This window comes from Eriocheir sinensis, chromosome 59, assembly GCF_024679095.1.
Source record: "Eriocheir sinensis breed Jianghai 21 chromosome 59, ASM2467909v1, whole genome shotgun sequence".
NCBI lineage: Eukaryota > Metazoa > Arthropoda > Malacostraca > Decapoda > Varunidae > Eriocheir > Eriocheir sinensis.
In genome coordinates, this window is record NC_066567.1 from 10,601,976 (window position 1) to 10,629,387 (window position 27,412).

The window sequence follows — 27,412 nt, forward strand, 5'->3', positions numbered from 1 at the left end:
CTGCGTCTCCATTATGCTTTTTTCAGCTAACATTAAGTCCACACGAAGCATATATCTCTCATCCAATGACTTATGAATTACCAGATAATGCACATTCGCACTCAGTGTCTTCTACAACAGTAACGTATCCGTAGGACTGGAAGCTATCGTCGTCTGGATTCTCCTTGAATAGTGCCACCTTCGTAACGTTCCTGCTCTCCGTGGACTGACAGGTGTGATGGGGGTTCCAGCATGTACCACACCCCCGGGGACACTTCTTCACGGGCACTCCATAGTCGTCATTATGTATAAGCTCCTCCTCCGGGAAGACGTACCGAAGTCTCGGCTCACACTTCACGGCTTTCCTCGCTTCTTCCCTCTGCTTACGCCACACTTCCTCAAGGTCCAGCTCACTTACGTTCCCTTGGAGCTTTCCCGTCCCGAGGATAATGGGGGGACCGACGGTACTGCTGGGGTGCGGGGCCTCGTTGGTAGGCTCTCCGTCGGTGTTGTATTTGTAGATCTGCAAAGAGACGAGCACCACGACGACGAGCACCACGACGATCAGGAACAGGCACTTTCGTCTCCCGTGCATCGCCCCTCGCTGCTGTCCCTCGAGATCACTACTCCCGGCTATGGTCATGATGAAGGAGCGGTGCGATATCTTGCTCTTATCATGACGGATCACGGGGCACTGCCGGTCCCGGGCTGCCACTCTCTTAAACGTCGTTTTCCGTTGGCGGTCAGTCGACAAAGGCCCGTTCCCCCTTTTTAGGGGGTAAATCCTTAACGAACGAACGAACGACTCAGCTTCTTAAGTCCCAGTCACACATTCACGACAAACACTCCCGGCGTCCTCACGAGTCACGACACCAAACCACGCGCTGCCAGTTTTGGAATGTCGCGCTGCCGGACGTACGTAACGACCATCGTAAGTCCATCCCCTTGAGTGCTGATCATAGCCGATGTCGAAACGACGTTGTTACGACGTCCATTCATGATTCCTTAATTCATGATTCATGATTCACGTTTTTTTTTTTTTTTTTTTTTTTTACAACAAAGGAGGCAGCTCAAGGGCACAAAAAAAAAAAAAAACAATAATAAAAAAAGTCCGCTACTCGCTGCTCCTAAAAAAGAAACAAAAGAGGTGGCCGAAAGCAAGGTCAAATACGAGAGGAGAGATGTCCTGATACCCTCCTCTTGAAAGAGTTCAAGTCGTAGGCAGGAGGAAATACAGATGAAGGAAGATTGTTCCAGAGTTTACCAGCGTGAGGGATGAAAGAGTGAAGATGCTGGTTAACTCTTGCATAAGGGGTTTGGACAGTATAGGGATGAGCATGAGTAGAAAGTCGAGTGCAGCGGGGCCGCGGGAGGGGGGGAGGCATGCAGTTAGCAAGTTCAGAAGAGCAGTCAGCGTGGAAATATCGATAGAAGATAGAAAGAGAGGCAACATCGCGGCGGAATTTAAGAGGTAGAAGACTATCAGTATAAGGAGGAGAGCTGATGAGACGAAGCGCAAGGAAATCCGGGAGAAGGAGGAGGAGGAGGAGGCGCCGGAGGATAATCGAGAATAATAATTTAAATGAGCTAGGATCGATGAGTCAGACACTTCACAAGCAGCGGGTAAAACGTTTCTCCGAGTGTGTGCATGCTTGTTCTTTTGTTTTCGTCTTGACCAACAAAAGAAAGTTGCTCTGAGTATGGCCACTTCAGAAAACAAAAGAAACAAACAAAAAAACAAACAAAACGGGAATAAGAAGAGCATGAACGGGGATCGAAAGACGGACGAAAGAGGAAGAGGAGAAAGAGAAGAAGAGTTAGAGGGAGAGCAGAATGAAAGGGAGGGAAGAATTAAAAGCAGAAAGAGAGTATAGGACGAGACAGGAGAAGAGGAAACAAAAGAGGAATGAAAGATCGAGAGAAGAATGAAAAACAGAGAGAGAGAGAGAGAGAGAGAGGAGAAGGAATTAATTAAAGGAGAAGAGGAAACAGATGAAAGTACTACAATAAGACTACAGAAATATTCGCATCCATAATCTCATAAACGTTTGAAATATGTAAATAATAAAAGATGCAGCAGACAAGATACAGAGATACAAAGCAGATAAAGATTACTAAAGATGATAAATGCCACAGCGAATGAATAGCGTAAACGAAAACTAAATAATGTGAAAAAATAAGACAGAGAATAAAACACGGTAAAGAGTATAAACTGAATTGTGTAGATACAAAAAAATAATATTAAGAATGGGATAGAAAACGTATGAAAGGAAAAGATGCCATCGAAGGAGAGGAAAAATTAATAAAAAAGTAAAAAGAGGGTGTGTAAGAGAGAGAGAGAGAGAGAGAGAGAGAGAGAGAGAGAGAGAGAGAGAGAGAGAGAGAGATTAACTGAGATTCTGTTGGGGTGAAAGGTGGAATCAGAGGTCAGCGATGAATAGACACGTTTATTGGGATAGTGAGAACGGCCGACTCCCGCCGTAAGGGGCGGCCGGGCTGCAACTGCTATAAAAAAAAAAAAAGTGGCCACACTACAGAATGGACATCAACTTGCTAGAATCAGTTCAGAGGAGGATGACCAAGATGATTCAGGGGCTGAGGAACCTCCCATATCAAAATAGGCTGAATCATCTAAACTTACATTCACTAGAGAGACGAAGAGTGCGGGGAGATCTGATAGAAGTATTCAAATGGGTCAAGGGTTACAACAATGGCGATATAAGTAAAGTACTGAGAATTAGCCAGCAGGATAGAACTCGCAGTAATGGATTTAAATTAGAAAAGTATAGATTTAGGAGAGATATAGGCAAGCATTGGTTTAGTAATAGGGTGGTGGGGGAATGGAATAGTCTCAGCAATCACATAGTTAAGCGTTGAGTGGTATCCTGCTAGTTCAAGTCACTAATTTGTATGACATAACTTGTAATTTGGTCTTCGTGCACTACCAAACGTTTTGGTACCCTTCCATCCTGTGTGGGACCGGGGTCACAGATGACACTGCCTCGAAATCCTGCGTCTCACATCTTGTTCCTTACAGTAGTGAGCAAGCCGCTGTGTGATGATTTCACTTCTGTGACTAGTAGCTGTAAGAGCTGGCTTTGACGAGTTTGGTGATAAGTTCAGAAGAGTTAACGCAGACGTTCGATCTTATGAGCTGCAGCTAGAAATGATGAAATAAATGGGTTTCATGACAGCATAGCCATTACTCAACACTACATATACGCCTGCTTAATATATTTGTATTTCCTGATAAGTGGATAATTACTTATTAAATTCAGCGAATCTCTTAATTGGTGGTGGGGCGCCGCCGCGAGTTTCGGCAGGAGATATTATACTTGTTGCCGTCTCAAGAAGGCATTTGATGCAATGCATTACGAGGCACTCTGGGATCTTTATCGACTCCATAGGCTTCCTGCGAGTGTGTGTGTGTGTGTGTGGGGGGGGGGGGGTGTCCAGCTACTTTCTCGTGAACGCAGTCCTTGCCCCATTACTTTTCAACACTTAAATGAATTGCTTATTAGGCAGAGTTGTGGATCAGTAGGCCTAATTGTGGAGCATCTGTTTGCAGTATCACACTTCTGTGGAGTCACTGGAGGTCTAGGTACGTGATGGCTCTCAAGGCACTGCACAAGGAGGCGAAACTCTTGAGAAGGGGCTCCTGGGCCAAGATCAAGATACAGGTGAGGAGGCTTACTAGATGAAACTGAAGTCTGTTCATTCTGATGGTGAGGACATTGTGGTCTTGGAAAGGTTCACATACCTTGGTAGAACAGTGCAGAACTACGGCAGGTCTCGTCAAATCTTACGACGGATTCTTTGCCACGCATTGCCTCGCTCAGCACGGGTGTATGGCGTTATCGATAGTTAACTGTGCATAAGGACAAAGATCCAAATCTCTTAGTTACATGTGTCTATCCATGTCTTACTGTATAGCTGTGAGACATGGGCATTGAATAGTGACTTGAAGAGGCGGACTGATATGCTTTTGATAACAAGTGCCTATTCAGAAGCATGGGATATCGCTTGAATGACAATGTGTCGAAGCGGTGATAACTCCGTGAAACTGATTCGAAGCTTATTACCTGCATACTCCGTGAACACCAGCTCCGGCTTTACGGGCATGTAGCACCCTACCCAGAATTCGACACTGCTAAGGGGACGTCCACAGAGTTCGTGGATTGAGCAAGTCGATAGATTCTGCCCTGCATGGAGACCTATCCGGAAGAACTCCCGGTTTGGAGTAGGGGTGGGCAGGTACCGGTACCAGTACCGGTACTAACGATACCAGCTAAACGGTACGGTACCGGTACCAGATTGCTCGGTACCGGTACCAGTTGCTCGGATTTATTTATTGGATTTATTGATAATTCTTCATGTCCGATTTTTTTTTTTTTTTAGGTTGCTAATAAATATTGTTATTGTTATTAGACTATGATCGAGTACATCCATAATAACTATACATGCTATTTTTTATCGAAAAAATAAATATTCACTTCATTCAGAGAGAGAGAGAGAGAGAGAGAGAGAGAGAGAGAGAGAGAGAGAGAGAGAGATCACCACTCAGTGAGTGGATATCTCGGTGATATGGGTACTCGACTACTCGATCATAGTCTAATAACAATAAAAATATTTATTAGCAACCTAAAAAAGAAAAAGAATCGGACATGAAGAATTATCCAGTATCTCCAATAAATAAATTAAATAATAAAATAATGGAAACGGGAGCTGTGATGGAAACGGAAAGCAGGACAAAATGGTGGGAACTTGGGGGGACGTCAGAGCATCCCAGCTCGCTTCACCTCGTTTGTTGACCGCTTGACGGCGCTCGTGTCGTGTGTGCCTCAGTCATGGATTGACCGGCGTGAGGTATGGATGGGTGATACTGCTGCCCTGCCCGCTCTGGTAAATATTTTAATGAAAAATAATACATTAGCCTATAGTTTTACAATGCAACTGACTCTGGAATGAAAAATATAAAAATACTAATACAAATAATAATTATAATTATATGGTTTTGAAGATAATAAGGATCATAGTTACCAAGGGTGAAAAAAAATATGGTAAAGATACCATATGAACAGGTGTTTTATTTAAAAAAAAAAAAATCTTTTTTTGTCTTCATTCCTACAGATATTTGCTTTTTTCCTCTCCATTCTTAGATTTCTGTTTAATTGTCTCATTCTGAAATAAACTGATATTTTAGCAAAAAAAACAATGACATCTTGAGGAACATTTTGCACAGATGTTTTGAGTTCTTCAACAATATTTTGCACACATCTCTTTCCTGCAATAAGACCTGAGCCATGCATTGCCTTAAATTTATTTCTCATTACCTTTAAGTCTAGCATAAAATAATCTGAAGGGAAATAAAGGCCACCACTGTTTTTTACATCAATCCATGATGGCTGTAGAGAGTTAGCTTCTCTGTTAATAGCCTTGTTTCCCAAATGAGGATACTTGTGTATATATTTTTTTACAATATACCCTCCTATATACATTAGTGATTCCTCTTCCATTACATTTTGTGGCGTATTTTCATCACTCAACAAACTACTGTCTTTCTCATCTTGATATTCTTCAACTTCATTTTCATCCAACTCTATATCTTTAAAAATCATTGCAGTTAAACAGAGTTCTTGGGACAACGCGGACTGATCGTAAGAAAGGTCTTCATTTGAGTTTCCTTTGCCAGCATAAAACCTTACAGATGCAAAGGGCTCAAATTCTTCTTCATTACAACAGGTTTTGGGGGCGAGTAACTTTGCCTCTTTCCCTAGAAGTAACTTCTTTAAACGATGTTTGAATGTGATACAATTTGGGTGCTCATAAGTGCCTTCCATTTGTCTTATGCACCCAAAGAAATGTTCTAGGCAATCCTGATTCAGCTTCCTAGTCATTATGTAGGAAATACCAAATACTTGTGAAAGCATTTGACTTAGGCCTATCAAAGAAAATGAGGATAACAATATCCCTTTTTGAAACTGATATAAGCCTTTCCTTCGTGAATTGTCAACTTTCATTGTTCTTGTAATATACATCATGTTCTGTAGTGTTTTCCTTTGTTCATCCAAGTTAATTCCAAAAGCATTACGTGACAGTTTGTCCCCAAATTTCTGAGAAGAATTCATAACATCAAACCATTTGTCAACAAGGGCCAGGAAATCTGCTGTTTCTTTAAAATTACAACTCTTTAGAAAACCTCTTTCCCCAAGAAACAGTAGTGCCTTTGAACAACTTTCAGACAAAAGCTGAGTAGCATATTTTACGCGTTGTCTCTGTTGACCCTGAACATTTAAGTGTATTTCATTTATTCTATGGGCCAAGGAAAGCTCTGTCTTCTGCATTGACATCATCTCCCTAATGGCACAGTCAGAAACACGTTCTCCAGTGTGAAGAATGAAGCTTGAATCAATAAAATTATTTCTTATTAGTTTCATTATGTGAGGAACATCTGCTAAAATGAAAACTTCCCTATCAGAGTATGGGTTTTTAAATGAACACTTTCCTTGCATCGGATCAATATTAAAATCTTTCCAAATGCGCAAATTCGTCGGCCCCATATCATGCACAATGGCAACTACTGGATAGCCAGCTTCTTCTATTTGCCTGATTAAATTAAACAATACATCTTTGGAATATGAGACATCAAAGTCATAATAAATAGGCTGTTTCCATCTCCCTACCAGCCCCCTAACCATAAACACCAAAACCCTTTTATGAGGTTTATACAGTGTATCTGAACCTTTGTCATAGTTCCATTCACTGACTATTGCCATTTCATCAAAGGACATCACAGCCACTTTCTCCATCTCAGTCATTGTATCTGATTTGGCCTTCATAAGAGCTAGCACTGACTTCAGAATTCCTGGTTCACATGGGAAGTTTTTGGCTCTGGCATTTAGGGTGGATCTACTGGGCAATGGGATTCCCTTCACTGTTCTTAAATATTCATAGAATTTTGCACTTATGCTCCTCATCGTAAAAGCTGCTGCAATGTCCTCATCTGACCACTTTTTTACCACCTTATTATCAAGAATAGCTCTTATCTGTGTCTGACTGAAAAATGTGAAAATACATTTCAATACTTTCTCAACTTCTGATGTAACTGAACTGGCCATATTTTTCTTTAAAATCTCATTCTCTTTTTTAAGTCTTGCATTTTCACTTTCTAAATCCTTGATTTTAGTTAACAATTTTATCTCACTTAAGTTAGACTCAACCGCTGTTTTCTCAAGATGTTTTTCAGCATTGCCCTCTGCTTCTTTCACACCTGAAAATTGTATAAAAATAAATTATACAGAGTGAATGATTAAAATAGCTAATAATAATAATGATGGTAATAATAAACAAATAATAATAATTATAATTATACTAAAGTAATATTAATAATAGTTTTGCTACATAATAATAATAATTGTAATACATAATAATAATAATAATATCATTAATAATAATTATAATAATTGTGATGCACAGTAATATTAATAATAATAATAACAAGTTGTAATACATAATAATAATGTTAATAATAATTTTTATGCATAATAATAATAACAATAATATTAAATATTGCCTTCATAAAATTAATAGCAATACTAATAATTACAATAACAACAACAACAATAATAATAATAATAATAATAATAATAATAATAATAATAATAATAATAATAATAATAATAATAATAATAATAATAATAATAATAATAATAATAATAATAATAATAATAATAATAATAATAATAATAATAATAATAATAATAATAATAATAATAATAATAGTAAAAATAATGCCTACTAACATACCTAAGAGAGATGTCTTCATGCAAGAAGCTGCCTGATCCTGCATCTCTTGCACCGGCAAGGACTTCAGCAGGCTCGTCTTCTGAAATAAAAGTTTAGCTTTAATATAATGTATGCATATGTAGCATATTATAAAAAAGTAAAGAGGGTAGAGAATTTTTTTTCTCATATTAAATATTGCCTTCATAAAATTAATAGCAATACTAATAATTACAATAACAACAATAATAATAATAATAATAATAATAATAATAATAATAATAATAATAATAATAATTGTAATAATAATCTATATATTAATACGATAGCGTGTGTGTTATTTATTTTGTGTGTCACGCTTACATGTTCAAACATGTATAGGTTAGGAACAAGATAATTAGTATTGAAAATATCATTTCGTGTAATTTACACGGGTCCCGCTAGTAATAATAATTGTAATAATAATTCATGCTACCATACCTAAGAGAGAGCTGTCTTCATGCAAGAAGCTGCCTGATCCTTCATTTTCACCAAGTTCTGAAACTTCAGTTGGGTCATCTGCACTGGAGAGAGCTTCATCAGGTTCGTCTGCTGAAATGAAAGCTTAACATTAAAATGCGGAAAACATTGATGCCCACATAGGGGCACATACGTACATACTTGCTTTCATACACACACACACACACACACACACACACACACACACACACACACACAGATATATATATATATATATATATATATATATATATATATATATATATATATATATATATATATATATATATATATATATATATATATATATATATATAGAGAGAGAGAGAGAGAGAGAGAGAGAGAGAGAGAGAGAGAGAGAGAGAACAAATTAAAATAATCCTTTTACTAATTCGTTAGTGTTGCCATATATAGTAAATTTTTACTCATACATACACACACACACACACACACACACACACACACACACACATATATATATATATATATATATATATATATATATATATATATATATATATATATATATATATATATATATATATATATATATATAGTTTTATATCATGAAAAAGAACTCATGCAAATGTTTGTAGATTAACACAAAGTGGCTACACTGGCAACCTTGGTCGGCCGTAGTATGCACATGAGTCATTTATTAAACCCCCATGTGACCTGCCCTGCCCCAACGTTAGGTCATAGTTCTACTTGTAGAAACACCATGCTTCCTCCTGTAGATAATTTATTAAATACCGTAGTTATTGTTCACTATCTAATTAAGAGAGAGAGAGAGAGAGAGAGAGAGAGAGAGAGAGAGAGAGAGAGAGAGAGAGAGAGAGAGTACCTTGTACCCTACTAACGGTTTCAGGGGCCGTGTTCCCCTGTTTTTCGCAAATAAAACTTTAACAAAGCGTCGGACAAGGATGTTATTTTGGCAGTGGATGTTTGAGACCCCGACCTAATGGGCAAAAATATGATTTGGTGTCACATGTGGATAATGAAGCACTTATAAAGAGTAAATTTAGGGTAAACTTGGCTAAAAATTAAAGACACTGTGAGAGAGGCTACCCGGCTAGCCCCGCCTCGCTCATCTCGTGACGTCGATGTGACGTTTAGCTCTGATGTATGAGTAATCATCCATCCAACCAGCAATTATTTCTTACTACTTCACACACACACACACACACACACACACACACACACACACACAAACACACACACACACTGTAGCAATATTTAATCTACTGTAAATATGGATGTTCCTTGTATGGACTATCAGTTGGGGAGAAACAGTTTTACTCGGAGGAAATTACTTATCCTTTACATGGAAAATGTGGCTATTGGTAGTATACATGCTGCATGTATGTAAGCAAGCAGTAGTTTCTGGTTTCATCCCTTGTTGGTTCGCCAACCTCCCCCATACCCAACCTTTCCTGGGTCTTTTCCGTTTGGCGTACAGCGCTAAAAGTAATTTTAATATAGATTTTTCTATGTATTTTTGTCCGTAGAATCAGAATATCACATTATTTTTTTGGAGAAATTAACAGTTTTTGAGTTATTTGCCTTTAAAGTTATTTTCTTCCTATCTATTACTGAAGGAATTCAAACTTTAAAAAGTCGTAATATTCAGTATTATATACAATTTATGGATCTTTTCCGTTTGCAAACCTTCAGCAGTCATGGAAACGCTTTGAAAATCCAATTCAAGGACTTTTTTTTTACTCTTGAAAATATGGGATAATGTTTACGAAAGCGCGTCGCCTCTGGTGCTGGCCGCGGCGAGGCTGCAGCGGGTGTTGCGAGAAATACCTCCTCGCTGAAATAAGTCACATATACATGAGTCCAGGGAGGGGCGTAGCCCCCCCTGGTTATTAGGGGGGGTCGAGGGTGGCGCAGCCCCCCCGTTAGTAGGTCGTAAAGTTCGGTTGGAGTAGTTTAAATATGCTCCCCGACCCTAAGCCCTCTGCGAGCTATTTTGAGGCTGCGGCGGCTGCAGCGTAAAGGAAAATAACTTAAAAACTGTTCGTTTCTCCATAAAACGGTTGTCATATTCGGATTCTACGGACAAAATACATAAGAAAATCTATATTAAAATTAATTTTAGCGCTGTACGCCAAACGGAAAAGATCCCCTTTCCTTCCTCACACAATCATCCCCGACCAAATACCCAACAACACCTTTGTCGTTTATGGCATGTTACCACCTAAAGGGTGATAGATAACACGAGAAGATGAGCGGGGTGGGGCTAGCCTCGCTCACAGTGTCTTTAACTTTTAGCCAAGTTTACCCTAAATTTACTCTTATAAGTGCTTCATTATCCATATATGACAACAAATCATATTTTTGCCCATAAGGTCGGGATCTCAAGCATCCACTGCCAAAATAACTTCCTTGTCCGTCGCTTTGTTAAAGATTTATTTGCGAAAAACAGGGGAACACGGCCCCTAAAACCGTTAGTAATATACTGAAAATATTTTAAAATGCATGCTTACCTGGAGAAAGAAAAAGTGATGGAACGGCCGTCTCCTTCAGCAGCGTGCGGTGTCTTGGGCCCTGATAATGGCCAAGTAACTTGTACTGCATACTGTAATCCTCTTCTCTAAAATGCTTAGAGCACACAAGACAACTTTTCACATTTAAATCGTCCGGTCTATCACAAGCACGAATCCATTGTTTTTGCCGCTCGTTATCTTTTGGAAAATAAAAGTAGCGTATTCCAGTTCCCTGCGTTTTGCGTCTATCATTTGAACACCACAACACAGCGCACGTGCTAGGCATTGTCGGCGCACAAGGAACCTCGTCCACTCACCTAGGCGACAGAGGGAAAACTGAATTGGACCAGGTCGGCTCATACCCAGGCAGGGATATGCTGACGTCACTAAGCGCCGCCCAGACCTGCGTGCTGGCTGACCCGCCCATACCACATGGAGGCGGGTGAGCGCCGAGCGTCACTAAGATCCCAACGGTACCGGTACTAGCGGCAATGCGCAGTGCTGAGTGATCATTAAGCTTCCCGGAACCCAAGTGATCATGAGGCTTCGCGGTACCAGGTACCGATACCAGGTACCGGTACCAGGTACCGCGAAGAATCGATTCCTCGCGGTACCCGGTACCGGTACCTGGTACCGCGAAGCCTCATGATCACTTGGGTTCCGGGAAGCTTAATGATCACTCGGCACTGCGCATTGCCGCTAGTACCGGTACCGTTTGGATCTTAGTGACGCTCGGCGCTCGCCCGCCTCCATGTGGTATGGGCCCTGTGTGTAGACGCTGAGTCACTGCCCCGCTGACCGTCCCCCCAAGTTCCCACCATTTTGTCCTGCTTTCCGTTTCCATCACAGCTCCCGTTTCCATTATTTTATTATTTGATTTATTTATTGGAGTTACTGGATAATTCTTCATGTCCGATTCTTTTTCTTTTTTAGGTTGCTAATAAATATTTTTATTGTTATTAGACTATGATCGAGTAGTCGAGTACCCTTATCACCGAGATATCCACTTACTAAGTGGTGATCTCTCTCTCTCTCTCTCTCTCTCTCTCTCTCTCTCTCTCTCTCTAAAAGTTAACGAGTCATACGAATTTAACAGTGGCAAGTAAAAGGAGCGGCGGAAGTGTCTTAAAGTACCGACCTTCAGATGTTCACCCTCCCGGAGCACGCGGTAGTTGCGCGATCCTTTCACTGGTTGGTCTGGAATCGTCTCCTTACCTCTGACTCGGCCCAGTTTTGCTGTAAATAAGGAGAAGCAAGATGGAAAGGGTGCTTCATCACGCTCCAGCCAACAAGTAGCTCATGGAGTAGGCAGTAGATGGGCCAGAGTCGGAGGATAGGAGAGTTTCGCGCCATGTTGATGTCGAAAAGAGCGCGGCGCGAAATTCAAATAGGTGATGATACACCTGATTTTTTTTCCTTTGTATATGTGTGTGTGTGTTTGTGTGTGTGTGTGTGTGTGTGTGTGTGTGTGTGTGTGTGTTCTCTAGGTAGTGTCAAGGTCTCGAAGAAGTACCTATAGCCCCCCCCCCAACACACACACACACACACACAAAAAAAAAAAATGTACGAGCATCACCTTTACTTTCACCCAACACTTTTGGCGACATGCAATAATTTATGAACTTCCCTCCGTCGAGACTGCCGCTAACCCACTTTCATGATAGCAATAACACCAAGAACTTACATTTATTTGCTTTTATTTCTTGCATACCAAATATCACAGATGTAGCATAGATTAATATAACTTGTGCAACCCTGATGATTGCAAGTCGATCTGTGCTTAACATGTTCACACTATAGTGAAAGCAAATGGGCGAGTCCGTTGTGGTGCTGGCTCCTATGGGTCCTTTCCTCTCCTCTGCTCTGCCACACAGTCCCAACACCTATCTCTTCCTCTCATATGTCAACTATAGGTAACATATGAAAGGAAAAAATAGGTGTTGGGACTGGTGGCAGAGGAGAGAGTAGGAAAGGACCCGCGAGAGCCAACACCAAAACAGACTCGCTAATCTGGTTTCATTATAACTGGTCACTGGCGAAGAATATACTTGCGTAACTTTCGTCTTCGTCTTTTAGTTTAATGTCCATATTTTCTCTCATGGGGCTGGACGAGCTTTGGTCCATATTACTTAACCCAGTAGCAGCGACGGGCCAAATTTGTGGCTTTACCGTGCAGCAGCGATGGGCCAAATTTGTGGCTTTACCGTGAAGCAGCGACGGGCCAAATTTGTGGCTTTACCGTGAAGCAGCGATGGGCCAAATTTGTGGCTTTACCGTGAAGTAGCGATGGGCCAAATTTGTGGCTTTACCGTGAAGCAGCGATGGGCCAAATTTGTGGCTTTACCGTGAAGTAGCGATAATAAATTTGTGGCTTTACCGTGAAGCAGCGATGGGCCAAATTTGTGGCTTTACCGTGAAGCAGCGATGGGCCAAATTTGTGGCTTTACCGTGAAGCAGCGATGGGCCAAATTTGTGGCTTTACCGTGAAGCAGCGATGGGCCAAATTTGTGGCTTTACCGTGAAGCAGCGACAGACCAAATTTGTGGCTTTACCGTGAAGCAGCGATGGGCCAAATTTGTGGCTTTACCGTGAAGCAGCAACGGGCCAAATTTGTGGCTTTACCGTGAAGCAGCGACAGGCCAAATTTGTGGCTTTACCGTGAAGCAGCGACGGGCCAAATTTGTGGCTTTACCGTGAAGCAGCGACGGGCCAAATTTGTGCCGTGAAATAAACCCCCCAAAATAGATGATACATAATCTGATCACAAATGCTTTGATATATATTAGGAAATGGTTTGTGTGAGGGGTGATTTTTTCTCATTTTTCTCGCTTGGAGGGACCATTAAGAAACATGATCTCCGCTGCTACTGGGTTAATTAAAACGTATCAGGCTTCAATTACAGCTATTTTCCAAGGCCGCAGAGAAGATTAGCCGGGTTTTCATGGGTGATTTTCCTGTTCAAGGCACAGAAGTCGCGTAAAACTATCACTGGCATCACAAAACAGTCCATGAAAATCCCGGCAACTTCTGAAACTGGCTTTTCAAATTGACGTATTAAGGACCGATACGTTTATGAATGCGGACACATGAATTTCTCCGACTCTTGACAAACATGTACTTTTAACCTCTGGCACACATTATTGCTGTACTTCAACTCCCTAGACACATATAAGACTTGGATTTATCTTATTCTACTCCTATTCACATTATATCTTATGGTATTGATAGGAAAGACTAACCAGACTCATAATACAATCAACCTCCACATATCACATAGTACCATAGCATCTTACTATACTGAATATTCTGCCTCTAGGGCGTATTACTAAACATTTCGCAGCTCAAGAACACACATTTGACAAGGCTTTCGTAGGCGTTTTGGGCATTTCCAGTAGTAGTTTTATGATCCTAGTGGTAGTTTGACCCTTCTTCTGCACCAAGAACCTAAAGAAACACATATTTGACAAGGCTTTCGAAGGCATTTTGGGCATTTCCAGTAGTAGTTTTATGACCCTGGTGGTAGTTTGACCCTTCTTCTGTACCAAGAACCTAAGGAAACACATATTTGACAAGGCTTTTATAGGCGCTTTGGGGATTTCCAGTAGTAGTTTTATGACCCTAGTGGTAGTTTGACCTTTTTTCTGTCCCAAGAACCTAAAGAAACACATATTTGACAAGGCTTTTGTAGGCATTTTGGGCATTTCCAGTAGTTTTATGACCCTGGTGGTAGTTTGACCCTTCCTCTGTACTGTGAACCTAATGAAACACTCATTACACCCCGACTGATCCCCTCTTTTTCTGAGTTGATGTGAGAAGCGAACATATCTTATAATACCGATCTCTGTCCTACATAACAGGGGTGTGTCTTATGGATTACTCTATGCTTATGAGAGATGGAAGCTTCGTCGGAGGATGGCAGCAAAAGGGAAAAAGGAAAAGAGAAATAAAAACTGTGAATCTAGCTAAATACATCTTAACTAAGGAAGCCATTGGAAAAAGGAAAAGAAAAAAACTGTGAATCTAGCTAAATACATCTTAACTAAGGAAGCCATTGGAAAATTAATCTAAACATCGAGTTATTAATAGAAATTGACACTTGGTAGTGGTAGCAAAGGCAGCCTACTACTACTACTACTACTACTACTATTACTACTACAACTATTACTACTACACTTACTTCTACTACAGGTATATTAGTGACATTATTACTTTTGATAATGTGGATATTGCAGGCTTTATGGCGATGATGATATGGTAATAAAGATAATGATTACGATGACAATGATGATGAAAACAATGATAATGATAATGGCAGGTAAGGTAAGGTTGGGGCATATGCTATTATTATTATTACCATTATTACGTTTCAATTCCTCGTCCTTTACGGTGGGGGGAAAAAAAAAAAAAGTCATTTGGGTTTTGTAATTCCTCGCCACCTTTGTCAATAGCTGGGTCACCCTTGCTATTTCTCCTTTATCAATTTCCTTTCACTAATTTCTATCCCTCTCTGTCTTTATTTTCATTCACTGTTTCCTTTATAATCCACAAAGTCAATATTCTCCACTACCATTTTTTTTTATTCATTGTTTATTATGATTTTTTTTCTTTGTCAATTTCCTTTCACTAATTTCTATTCCTCTCTGTCTTTATTTTCATTCACTGTTTCCTTTATAACCCACAAAGTCAATATTCTAGACTACCATTTTTTTTATTTATTGTTTATTATGATTTTTTTTCTTTGTCAATTTCCTTTCACTAATTTCTATCCCTCTGTCTTTATTTTCATTCACTGTTTCCTTTATAATCCACAAAGTCAATATTCTCCACTACCATTTTTTTTATTTATTGTTTATTATGATTTTTTTTCTTTGTCAATTTCCTTTCACTAATTTCTATCCCTCTGTCTTTATTTTCATTCACTGTTTCCTTTATAATCCACAAAGTCAATATTCTCCACTACCATTTTTTTTTATTCATTGTTTATTATGATTTTTTTTCTTTGTCAATTTCCTTTCACTAATTTCTATCCCTCTCTGTCTTTATTTTCATTCACTGTTTCCTTTATAATCCACAAAGTCATATTCTCCACTACCATTTTTTTTATTCATTGTTTATTATGAGTTTTTTCTCCTTTCTCAATTTTCTTTCACTAATTTCAACCCCTGTCCTGATTTTCATCCTCCACTGTTTCCTTTATAACCAACAAAGTCAATATTCTAGACTACCATTTTTTTTATTCATTGTTTATTATGAGTTTTTTCTCCTTTCTCAATTTTCTTTCACTAATTTCAACCCCTGTCTTTATTTTCATTCATTGCTTCCTTTATAACCAACAACAAAGGCAATGTTCTCCACTACCATGATTTCTATTCCTCTCTCTTTCTCTTTCCTTCACTTTCTCTCTTCCTCCATCTCAAAGGAAATAAATAAATTCTCCTTTTTCTTTCCTTCATTTTTCCTCTTCTCTGCTCTCGTTTTCTCTTCCTCGTTCTTTCTCTTTCCTTAACTTTTCCTCTTCTCTGCTCTCATGATTTCTCTTCCTCTTCCTTTCTCTTTCCTTCAGTCTTCCTCTTCTCTGCTCTCATTTTCTCTTCCTCTTCCTTTCTCTTTCCTTCAGTCTTCCTCTTCTCTGCTCTCGTTTTCTCTTCCTCTTTCCTTCAGTCTTCCTCTTCTCTGCTCTCGTTTTCTCTTCCTCTTTCCTTCAGTCTTCCTCTTCTCTGCTCTCGTTTTCTCTTCCTCTTTCCTTCAGTCTTCCTCTTCTCTGCTCTCGTTTTCTATCCCTCTTTCTTTCTCTACTGCGCTACCATTAAACATATACATCTACGGTACTCAGGGAAATTGTATTCAGTACCAGACCTGTTACATTACACAAGTTGCTTCTTTCACTTACAACTACAAGCTACCACTACAAAAAAATATATATATATCGGTACATTGTAAAATCTAAATACCACCACTTCACAACACTACACCACACCAGGTAACACCCCTACATACTCGGGGGGGGGGCAGGTGTAGTGGGTTAAGGCTGTCCCGGACTGTATTCTCAAACGTATTGGCGTCTCAGTTCACATTTGCAATGCCCCCTCGTGGAAGTTCGGATTTTCATGGAGTGTTCTGTGAAGGTGGTCATAGTTTTACATTGGATTTTCTCATTTCTATTCCCTGTTCGTTTATCTTTTCTTTGTTCATTCTTTGTAACCTTGATCTTTGTTTTTGTTCTCTCGTTTTTCATGGGTTCTGCATCTTGAATGTGGAAAAGGCGCCCATGAAAATCCGGTTCCCCTTCTCTGTGGTCTTGGGAAATGGTAATGAAAGCTCAGTGCCAATATGGGCCTGGATTTTATGGACTGTTTTGTGAAGGTGGTGATAGTTTTTCATGGGTTCTGCATCTTGAATGTGGAAAAGGCGCCCATGAAAATCCAGTTACCCTTTTCTGTGGTCTTGGGAAATGGTAATGAAAGCTCAGTGCCAATATGGGCCTGGATTTTATGGACTGTTATGTGAAGGTGATAATTTTCTGCATCTTGACTGGGAAAAAGGCAGCCATGAAGACCCAGTTACCCTTCTCTGTGGCCTTGGGAAATGGTAATGAAGGCCCAGTGCCACTATGGACCCCGAGCCACTAAAACCATGTGCTCTAATGACACCCTGCCACATCACCAGCACCCAGTTAACCTTCTCTGTGGCCTTGGGAAATAGGGCCGTATTTGTAAACACCTTAACACCCAGGCACATGTATTTGACAGGGCTTTCATGGGCGTTCCAGGCATTTCCAGGGGTAGTTCAATGACCCTGGTGGTAGTTTGACCCTTCGCCTGCACCATGAACTTAAAGAAACACTCATTTGACAAGGCTTTCATAGGGGTGTGGGACATTTCCAGGGGTAGTTTAATGACCCTTCGTCTGCACCATGAACCTAAAGAAACACTCATCTGACAAGGCTTTCATAGGGGTGTGGGACATTTCCAGGGGTAGTTTAATGACCCTGGTGGTAGTTTGACCCTTCTTCTGAACCATGAACCTAAAGAAACACTCATTTGATAAGGCTTTCATAGGGGTGCGAGGCATTTCCAGGGGTAGTTTAATGACCCTGGTGGTAGTTTGACCCTTCTTCTGAACCATGAACCTAAAGAAACACTCATTTGACAAGGCTTTCATAAGGGTGTGGGGCATTTCCAGGGGTAGTTCAATGACCCTGGTGGTAGTTTAACCCTTTGTCTGTACCATGAACGTGAATACACACTCATCAAAGCTCAGTTAACCTCCTTTTTGGGCTTTGGAAATGACGTGAGGGGCGGAAACTCTAACCAACCATAGTCATAACGAGTCCAATACGTTCAAGAATATGGACCGGAGCCACTAAAACCATATGCGCTAAGGACACCCCCTTGCACCACCACCACCACCACCACAACAGCACCATCGCCTATACCCGAGACTTGTGTTGGTCTCGCGTCACGAACACGTCAGGCTCGAGACACACCACCGGGTCGTTGTTGGAGGGCGTGTAGCACATCAGCGGCTCATTGCTCTGTAGCTTGAACTCCTCCAGCTCACGGGCGCTGCACAAGGGCGTCGGGATCTGAGGGGGGAGGGGTGTCAGATTTTTGTTACCGTATTTGACGGCATATAAGACGCACTTTTTTTCCAAAAAGATGTCCCTGAAAAGCACCCTGCGTCTTATAGGGTCAAGGTTCAGCTTTGGGTCACTGGCCAGTGAAGTTTTAGTGCAGCAATGGCACTTATATTAAACTGCAAACCTCTCCGCAAATGTAAACAAGATTGCTTTTACAGCAACTCTTTTCTGAAGTAACAATGTATAAGAGTAGTACTTACCACTACTTCATATTAAATGACACCAGTCATGAAGAAAATTAAGTGACTTAATGCTTCCTTCTTTCTTTCTTTTCTTCACTTTTCTACTTCCTTTCCTCAAAAAACTTATTATTAGTTTCACATCTGCTGGATCCTGTTGTCACTCACCTATCCAGTCTTATCAAACTCAAATGACGTAAGATAATTTCACCGGAAGATCTTTTGAAACAAATTTTTTCAGCTTTCCTTCCCCCTGAAAAAAAAAAAAAAAAAACTCATTATTAGTCAAATCCTACCGCCACTCACCTCTCTTGTCTTGTTAAACTCCCTGAAGTCGACCACGTAATTGTCCGAGGCCTTGTCGAATGCTATCATGTTCTCGAAGCGATGACCCCAAAGGATATCCGAGGGCTGGTAGGAGAAGCGCGCCTGCATGGTGTTGCCGGTAGACTCCGTGCAGCCCTCCAGGTACACCACCAACTCAAAGCTAAACACAAGGAACCATATTACACTCCGTTCAGGCTAACTTGGCCAATAAGCTCCTCCCCCTTCCCCCAGAAAGTGCATATCATTGGCCACTAGACTTCAGGTACACCGCCAACTCAAACCTAAACACAAGGAAACATATTACACTCCGTTCAGGCTAACTTGGCGAATAAGCTCCTCCCCCTTCCCCTAATAAGTACATATCATTGGCCAGTCCATGAGCTAGCCACGCCCCCTTTCCATCTCAGGCTACATGTGATTGGTGGATGCTGGGAGAGATAATTGAGTCTTATTGGTCCCCGCTGAGTTGTGAATGAGTAGAGATTATATGTTGGCGAATAAGCCCCTCCCCCTTCCCCAAACAAGCGCATATCATTGGCCAGTCCATGAGTAAGCCACGCCCCCTTTCCATATCAGGTTACTTGTGATTGGTGGATGCTGGGAGAGGGTGAATCTTATTGGTGCTCGCTGGGTTGTGAATGGGTGATTATATACTATGCCAATTTGAATAGACTATAGTAACTTGTTTTTATTTTCCTATCTTTCCTGTTTCCATTTACTCCAATCCTTCATGTCCTGCTCCTCCAACTCCTCACAATTAACACAAAAAGCCATTAATACCCTCTTTTTCAGCCTTTCCTATCTTTGAAGTTCGCTGTTCCTCTTAAGTCTTCTCCATTTACTTCAACAATCCGCTTCCTGCAGCCTCGATCTCCACTCTATGCTTTTCAATTCCTCACGATTAACACAAAGAGCAATTAGTACCTTTTTCTTTTTCAGCCTTTCCTATCTTTGAAGTTCACTGTTCCTGTTAAGCCTTCTCCACTTACTTCAACTGTCCGCTTCCTGCAGCCTCAATCTCCACTCTACGCATTTCAATTCCTCACGATTAACACAAAGAGCAATGAGTACCGTCTTCTTTTTCAGCCTTTCCTATCTTTGAAGTTCACTGTTCCTGTTAAACCTTCTTCATTAACTTTGACTATATCCACTCTTTGCTTGCTCAACTACCCTCACCCTCTTCCTTTCAGGCCTACAACATCCTTAATCTTCACTCAGGACTCACTTCTCGTTCATGAGGTCAACGGCGGACATGTTATAGAAGGGAGAGTCCTGGTTGATGACATGCACGATCGTCATGGGCCACAGGAAGAAGAGGTGCTCGGACCCGTCGTCGCTGCCCACCGTGACATCGTACTGGTGGAAGGGAATGACCTCGCCCTCCTCCGTGCGCCGCCGACGAACCACCTGAAGATGAAGCACATATTTAACAAGGCTTTCGTGGGAGTGATGAGCATTTCCAGGGGTAGTTTTATGACCCTGGTGATAGTTTGCCCCTTCTTCTGTACCATGAACCTAAAGAAACACATATTTGACAGGGCTTTCGTGGGAGTGATGAGCATTTCCAGGGGTAGTTTTATGACCCTGGTGATAGTTTGACCCTTCTTCTGTACCATGAACCTAAAGAAACACATATTTGACAGGGCTTTCGTGGGAGTGATGAGCATTTCCAGGGGTAGTTTTATGACCCTGGTGATAGTTTGACCCTTCTTCTGTACCATAAACCTAAAGAAACACATATTTGACAGGGCTTTCGTGGGAGTGATTAGCATTTCCAGGGGTAGTTTTATGACCCTGGTGATAGTTTGCCCCTTCTTCTGTACCACGAACCTAAAGAAACATATATTTGACAAGACTTTCGTAGGAATGTTGGGCATTTCCAGGGGTAGTTTCATGACCCTGGTGATAGTTTGACCCTTCTTCTGTACCATGAACCTAAAGAAACATATATTTGACAAGACTTTCGTAGGAATGTTGGGCATTTCCAGGGGTAGTTTCATGACCCTGGTGATAGTTTGACCCTTCTTCTGTACCATGAACCTAAAGAAATATATATTTAACAAGACTTTCATAGGAGTGTTGGGCCTTTCCAGGGGTAGTTTCATGACCCTGGTGATAGTTTGACCCTTCTTCTGTACCATGAACCTAAAGAAACACCTTCCCTTTCCTTACCTGGGCCATAACAGTAGCACCAATGATGAACGACTTCCTCATATCCCCAACCCTGAAGAGGAGGCAAAGGTTCCCATCGCGCAGACAGATACATGCCTGGCGGGAGAACATGATGGTGTTGGTCCTCTGCTTGGGTCTCGTCAGCTTGGCAAAGACCACACCCACCATGAACGCTTGAAGGATGACCCCAGTGATGCTCTGAAGACACATCACCAGGACAGCCTCAGGGCATTCCTCGGTGGTGTATCTGAGGAGGAAAAGGGATAGGTGTTATTAGGAGGAGGAATATCTGTTAGTAGGGAGAGAAGGGATAGATCTGTTAGTAGGGAGAAGAGAAGGGATAGGTGTTAGTAGGAGGAGGGACATCTGTTAGTAGGGAGAGAAGGGATAGAGGGACATCTGTTAGTAGGGAGAAGAGAAGGGATAGGTGTTAGTAGGAGGAGGGACATCTGTTAGTAGGGAGAGAAGGATAGAGGGACATCTGTTAGTAGGGAGAAGAGAAGGGATAGGTGTTAGTAGGAGGAGGGACATCTGTTAGTAGGGAGAGAAGGGATAGAGGGACATCTGTTAGTAGGGAGAAGAGAAGGGATAGGTGTTAGTAGGAGGAGGGACATCTGTTAGTAGGGAGAGAAGGGATAGAGGGACATCTGTTAGTAGGGAGAAGAGAAGGGATAGGTGTTAGTAGGAGGAGGGACATCTGTTAGCAGGGAGAGAAGGGATAGAAGGACATCTGTTAGTAGGGAGAGGAGAAGGGATAGGTGTTAGTAAGAGGAGGGACATCTGTTAGTAGGGAGAAAGGGGACAGCTGTTAGTAGAAGGAGGGATGCTGTTAGTAGGGGAAGAAGGGACAGCTGTTAGTAGGAGGAGGGACATCTGTTAGTAGGAAGAACCAAAACTATATGCGAGCTGGACAAATCACAAATCCATATACTGGCAGACATTTCTTGCATTCAAAAGTAAAAGTTTCCTAAGATTCTGACGCCTTCCTAATGGGGGGTTTTCTTCATACTTGGGGATTTTTTTTTTTTTTTTTTTTTTTTTTTTTTTTGAAACACGATTCTGACCAATTTCACGGGAGTTTGAGAAGCAGTTTTCGTATGCTTGCCACCCCTTGACTCTTGAACAGGGCACGTTAGGTTAGGTTAGACTAGGTTAGGTTAGGTAAGGCTAGGCTAGGTTAGGTTAGGTTAGGTTAAGTTAGGTTAGGTTCACCCAAACTAGCAAGGGGTAATTTTGAGTGGGAATTACAATGAGAGTATTTTCCAGAACGCCCCGTGGTTAGTTTCGAAGGTATATGTCTTCACCCAGGGACCACACACCCGTAGAGAGATTGGAAATATGCCTCCCTTCCTCCCAACGCTTTCTCGTGTGAGGCAACCCCGCAAACTTTATTATGACTTGGGGAATCTTCATATTCTTGGGAAACACGATTCTGACCAATTTCACGGGAGTTTGAGAAGCACAGTTTTGTGTTCCTGTCAGTAGGCAACCCCGCAAACTTTTCTATTACTTGGGGAATCTTCATATTCTTGGGAAACACGATTCTGACCAATTTCACGGGAGTTTGGGAAGCACAGTTTTGTGTTCCTGTCAGTAGGCAACCCCGCAGACTTTTCTATTACTTGGGGAATCTTCATATTCTTGGGAAAAAACGATTCTGACCAATTTCACGGGAGTTTGGGAAGCACAGTTTTGTGTTCCTGTCAGTAGGCAACCCCCCAAACTCTTATATTACTTGGGGAACCTTCATATTCTTCGGAAACACGATTCTGACCAATTTCACGGGAGTTTGGGAAGCACAGTTTTGTATTCCTGTCAGTAGGCAACCCCGCAAACTCTTATATTACTTGGGGAACCTTCATATTCTTCGGAAACACGATTCTGACCAATTTCACGGGAGTTTGAGAAGCACAGTTTTGTATTCCAGTCCGTCCCTGTTTAGACGCAGAGCCACGTGGGTGTGTAGCTTCCATCGCTTTCTCGTGTGAGGCAACCCCGCAAACTGGTTAAGAGCTGACCAGACTCGCAAAACCCCGCCAAGGAGACCCCGAATCCATAAGGAAGGAAGACACGTAGGCCACACACCTCAAGGAGAAAAACAACAGATTACGCCATGATTGTAGTTTGCATATCTACTCTCCTCCATTATTTCTCTTCCCTTTACCCTCCCTTCCCTTCTTCTTCCCTATTTTCTCCCTTTCCTTTCCTGTTCCACCCACCTTCTCTTCCTATGCTTAACTACTCAAATCTATTTTTTCTCTTCCCTTCTTCCTTCCATCTTCCCTACTTTCTCCTTTTCCTTTCTTTCTTTCCTTTCCTCTTCATTCCACTTTCTCTTCCTATCCTCTTCGAATGCTTAACTACTCTCCTTCATTCTTCCTCTTCCCTTTTACTATCCCTTCCCTTCTTCTTCCTTCCATCTTCCCTACTTTCTCCTTTTCCTTTCTTTCTTTCCTTTCCTCTTCATTCCACTTTCTCTTCCTATCCTCTTCGAATGCTTAACTACTCTCCTTCATTCTTCCTCTTCCCTTTTACTATCCCTTCCCTTCTTCTTCCTTCTATCTTCCCTACTTTCCCCATTTCCTTTCCTTCCTTTTCTCTTCCAATCACCTTCTCTTCCTATGCTCCTCGAATGCTTAACTATACTTTCCTCCATTATTTATCTTCCCTTTTACCCTCCCTTCCCTTCTTCTTCCTTCCATCTTCCCTACTTTCCCCCTTTTCCTTTCCTTCCTTTTCTCTTCCAATCACCTTCTCTTCCTATGCTCCTCGAATGCTTAACTATACTTTCCTCCATTATTTCTCTTCCCTTTTACTATCCCTTCCCTTCTTCCTCCTTCCATCTTCCCTACTTTCCCCCTTTTCCTTTCTTTCTTTCCTTTCCTCTTTCATCCACATTCTCCTCTTTTTCCCTTTCATTTCCCTTCTTCCTAGTTAAATAATTCGAAGCTCCATCGTCTGACAAGGCTTTCGTATAAGTGATGTAGGTATTTCCATGGGTAGTTTTATGACCCTGGTGGTAGTGTGACCCTTCAGCTGTACTATTTAACGTGGGAAAACTCATGAGAACTCTTTTTATCTCCTATTCGGACTTTGGAAATTGAGAGAGGAGGAGGAGGCGTCTGAAAATGTCGACCTATTTTTTCATTCTCCTTTCTCGTACTGAAGTGACATAAGTTCCGACGTTGCCAGATTGTCGTACTCGGCCTCGTCTGCCAATTTCCGACCCAAAAAAGTGCCTCCTCGACCCCAATAATTGCCTTCATATACAGTTATCATTAGAATGGTTAATTACTGGTGTGTTTTGGTAATAGTTATGGCTCAGAAACCGGTAAATACGAGGCTACGAGTACGATAATCTGGCAACGGTGGACTCATAACAGTACTTCAAATTATATATCAAGACAGTCAGACATTTATCACTTACCACTCAGACAGAAATAAATAACGCCACTAGACCAGAACTATATTTTTCGTTGTCCTTCCTCGAGCAAAGTGTCTTAACTGAGAATTGGAACCTATTTTTAGGCTTGGATTCTCAACACGCGCGATCTGAACACACTATTAGAATTTAAGTCGTTTTTGGTGTCGAAATTGAGAGAGAGAGAGAGAGAGAGAGAGAGAGAGAGAGAGAGAGAGAGAGAGAGAGAGAGAGAGAGAGATTTACATAGAAAATCAGACCACACAGACCCCATGGTCCAGACTAGGTGGTCTGTCCTTAAACCTACGTGATTCTACAGAAGGCTCCAAAACGTTGCATTTCTACTTTAGTTAATATTAAGTTGAAGGAAGTGACGGTCGAGCTCGTTTTTAAAGGAGTCAATCGTGTTACACTGGACCACTGGAGGTGGGAGCTTATTCCATTCTCGCACTACAACGTTGGTGAAGATAAATTTGGTGCAGTCTGAATTTACTTGTCTACATTTGAGTTTTATGCCATTGTTCCTCGTTCGCAAATTTGCGAACGAGGAACAAAATTGTTTATGATCGATGACACTTAAGTGTCATCGATCATAAACAATTTTGTTCTGTCTACATTTGTGAAACCATTAAGTATTTTAAAACATTCGATCAGTTTTCCTCGGAGGCGACGTTTCTCAAGAGAAAACATGTTAAGGGTGGAAAGCCTTTTTTCGTAAGATTTGTTGCGCAAGGAAGGGATCATTTTTGTTGCCCGACGCTAAACACCTTTTAATTTAGCAATGTCCTTTGCATGGTGGGGAGACCAAAACTGTACCGCATATTCCAAGTGGGGTCTGATTAAACTGTTGTAGAGCGGAAATAATACATCTTTATTCTTGAATAAAAAGTTTCTTTAAATGAAGCCCAACATTCTGTTCGCTTTATTTGCTGCATCGATACATTGATGTGAGAATTAGAGGTTTGACGCGATTTTGACCTTAACGCATTGAACGCTTGTGAGTTTAACGCCGCGCATTTCGTAATCGAACATCTTATTTCTTGTTCCAACTTGAAGGACCTGGCACTTGTCTACGTCTACGTCTACGAGAGAGAGAGAGAGAGAGAGAGAGAGAGAGAGAGAGAGAGAGAGAGAGAGAGAGAGAGAGAGAGAGAGAGAGAGAGAGAGAGAGAGAGAGAGAGAGAGAGAGAGAGAGAGAGAGAGAGAGAGAGAGAGAGAGAGAGAATAGAAAAACCTTGAACCGAGTATCGTAACTTCAGTGGGCACGATAGTTTTGTTCCGAGTACGATAATGGGGAAGAAGGAAAATGACCTCTCGTGTGGTCACTGTTCTCTAATTTCTTTTTATGGGGGCAGTGTGGAGCGGACTTTTCTTTGTTTTTCTTTTCATTTTACCCTTGAGCTATTTCCTCTGCTGCAAAATATTAAGAAAAGGGAAAGAAAACGTTAACTCTACTCCCTGACGTGACCTGACCTGACCCTTTCTTTTGGCCACTCTTTAATTTCTTCTATGGGGGCAGTGCTGAACGGGATTTTTTTTTGTGAGCTGTTTCTTCTGCTATAAAAAGTTGAGTTTACCTTGTCTGACCTGACCTGACCTGTGATGAAGGGTTTTTTCTTCACTTTTTGTTTTCGCCATTGATATGTTTCTTCCGCTATATATTAAAAAAAAACTGAGTCTACCTTCCCTCCCTCCCTCCCTGACCTGACCTGACCTAACCTGTGATAAACGTTTTTTTTCTTCACTTTTTGTTTTTGCCCTTGAGCTGTTTCTTTCGCTATAAAAAAAAAAAAAGAGTCTACTTTCCCTCCCTCCCTCCCTAACCTGACCTGACCTGACCTGTGATAAACGTTTTTTTTCTTCACTTTTTGTTTTTGCCCTTGAGCTGTTTCTTCCGCTATAAAAAATAAATAAAGAAATGAGTCTACCTTCCCTCCCTCCCTCCCTGACCTGACCTGACCTAACCTGTGATAAACGTTTTTTTTTTCTTCACTTTTTGTTTTTGCCCTTGAGCTGTTTCTTCCGCTATAAAAAAAAAAATGAGTCTACCTTCCCTCCCTCCCTCCCTGACCTGACCTGACCTGTGATAAACGTTTTTTTTCTTCACTTTTTGTTTTTGCCCTTGAGCTGTTTCTTCCGCTATAAAAAAAAAAAAAAAAGAGCCTACCTTCCCTCCCTCCCTCCCTGACCTGACCTGACCTGTGATAAACGTTTTTTTCTTCACTTTTTGTTTTTGCCCTTGAGCTGTTTCTTCCGCTATAAAAAAAAAAAATGAGTCTACCTTCCCTCCCTCCCTCCCTGACCTGACCTGACCTGACCTGACCTGACCTGACCTGTGATAAACGTTTTTTTTCTTCACTGTTTCTTCCCTCCCTCCCTGACCTGACCTGACCTGTAGCCGTAGCCGATGGTGTGCTGAGTTTCAATGGAGAAGAGGAAGCTGCCGGTGAAGGTTGCCACGTTGTTGATGCAGGGCGTGTGTGTGGCGCCCTCCTGGTCATCTCCATGCACCTTGATGATCATGTACCAGATGAACGCGAAGCTCAGCCAACTGCGGAGACGAAAGAGACGCATTAATATGGATAAGGAAGGAATGACGGAGGCAAAAAGAGCAATGACACCAGGAGGAGGGGGATTTTTAATTTATTCGGTAGCTTCTCTTGTGGGACCCCTTGGACGCAGAGGGAATGAAGGAATGGATATATTGGTTAACTCTTGCAGAAGGGATTTGGACAGCATAAGGATGAGCAAGAATAGTAATAAAAACAATAAACAACACCTGATTATGAAGCCGAGGATGAAGGCAGCAGCGGGAATGAAGGAATGGATATATTGGTTAACTCTTGCAGAAGGGATTTGGACAGCATAAGGATGAGTAAGAACAGGAATACAAACAACAAACACCTGATTATGAAGCCGAGGA

At 41.4% G+C, this 27,412-nt stretch overlaps 1 protein-coding gene and 2 long non-coding RNA genes across 6 annotated transcripts in view; 1 reads left to right on the forward strand and 2 right to left on the reverse strand.

Moving 5' to 3' along the window:
• Window positions 1-7,788: 7,788 nt before the first annotated feature.
• On the reverse strand, window positions 7,789-11,191 carry LOC126985171 (uncharacterized). Its single transcript, XR_007738364.1, has 3 exons — window positions 10,752-11,191; window positions 8,242-8,352; window positions 7,789-7,864 (listed from the first exon to the last, which is right to left on the reverse strand). It is a non-coding gene; the product is annotated as an uncharacterized LOC126985171 (long non-coding RNA).
• Window positions 11,192-15,928: 4,737 nt separating this feature from the next.
• The window catches only part of LOC126985573 (G protein-activated inward rectifier potassium channel 3-like), a 39,481-nt gene continuing 27,997 nt past the window's right edge, over window positions 15,929-27,412 (reverse strand). For 2 of the 3 annotated variants that reach the window (XM_050840721.1, XM_050840722.1), the window contains 5 exons: window positions 26,882-27,040; window positions 21,069-21,315; window positions 20,122-20,303; window positions 18,876-19,056; window positions 15,929-18,336 (listed from right to left, as the gene is read on the reverse strand). In XM_050840721.1, the coding sequence (XP_050696678.1) occupies window positions 18,181-18,336; window positions 18,876-19,056; window positions 20,122-20,303; window positions 21,069-21,315; window positions 26,882-27,040 (925 nt within the window). In that variant the 3' untranslated portion in view covers window positions 15,929-18,180. The remainder of the gene's footprint in view (window positions 18,337-18,875; window positions 19,057-20,121; window positions 20,304-21,068; window positions 21,316-26,881; window positions 27,041-27,412) is intronic. The other variant, XR_007738809.1, reaches the window with a different exon arrangement.
• Window positions 21,187-24,720, forward strand: LOC126985575 (uncharacterized). 2 transcript variants are annotated; one of them, XR_007738811.1, is made up of 3 exons: window positions 21,187-21,335; window positions 21,413-21,495; window positions 21,578-24,720. It is a non-coding gene; the product is annotated as an uncharacterized LOC126985575 (long non-coding RNA). The 2 variants fall into 2 exon arrangements; XR_007738810.1 differs by lacking the exon at window positions 21,187-21,335 and having other exon boundaries at window positions 21,344-21,495.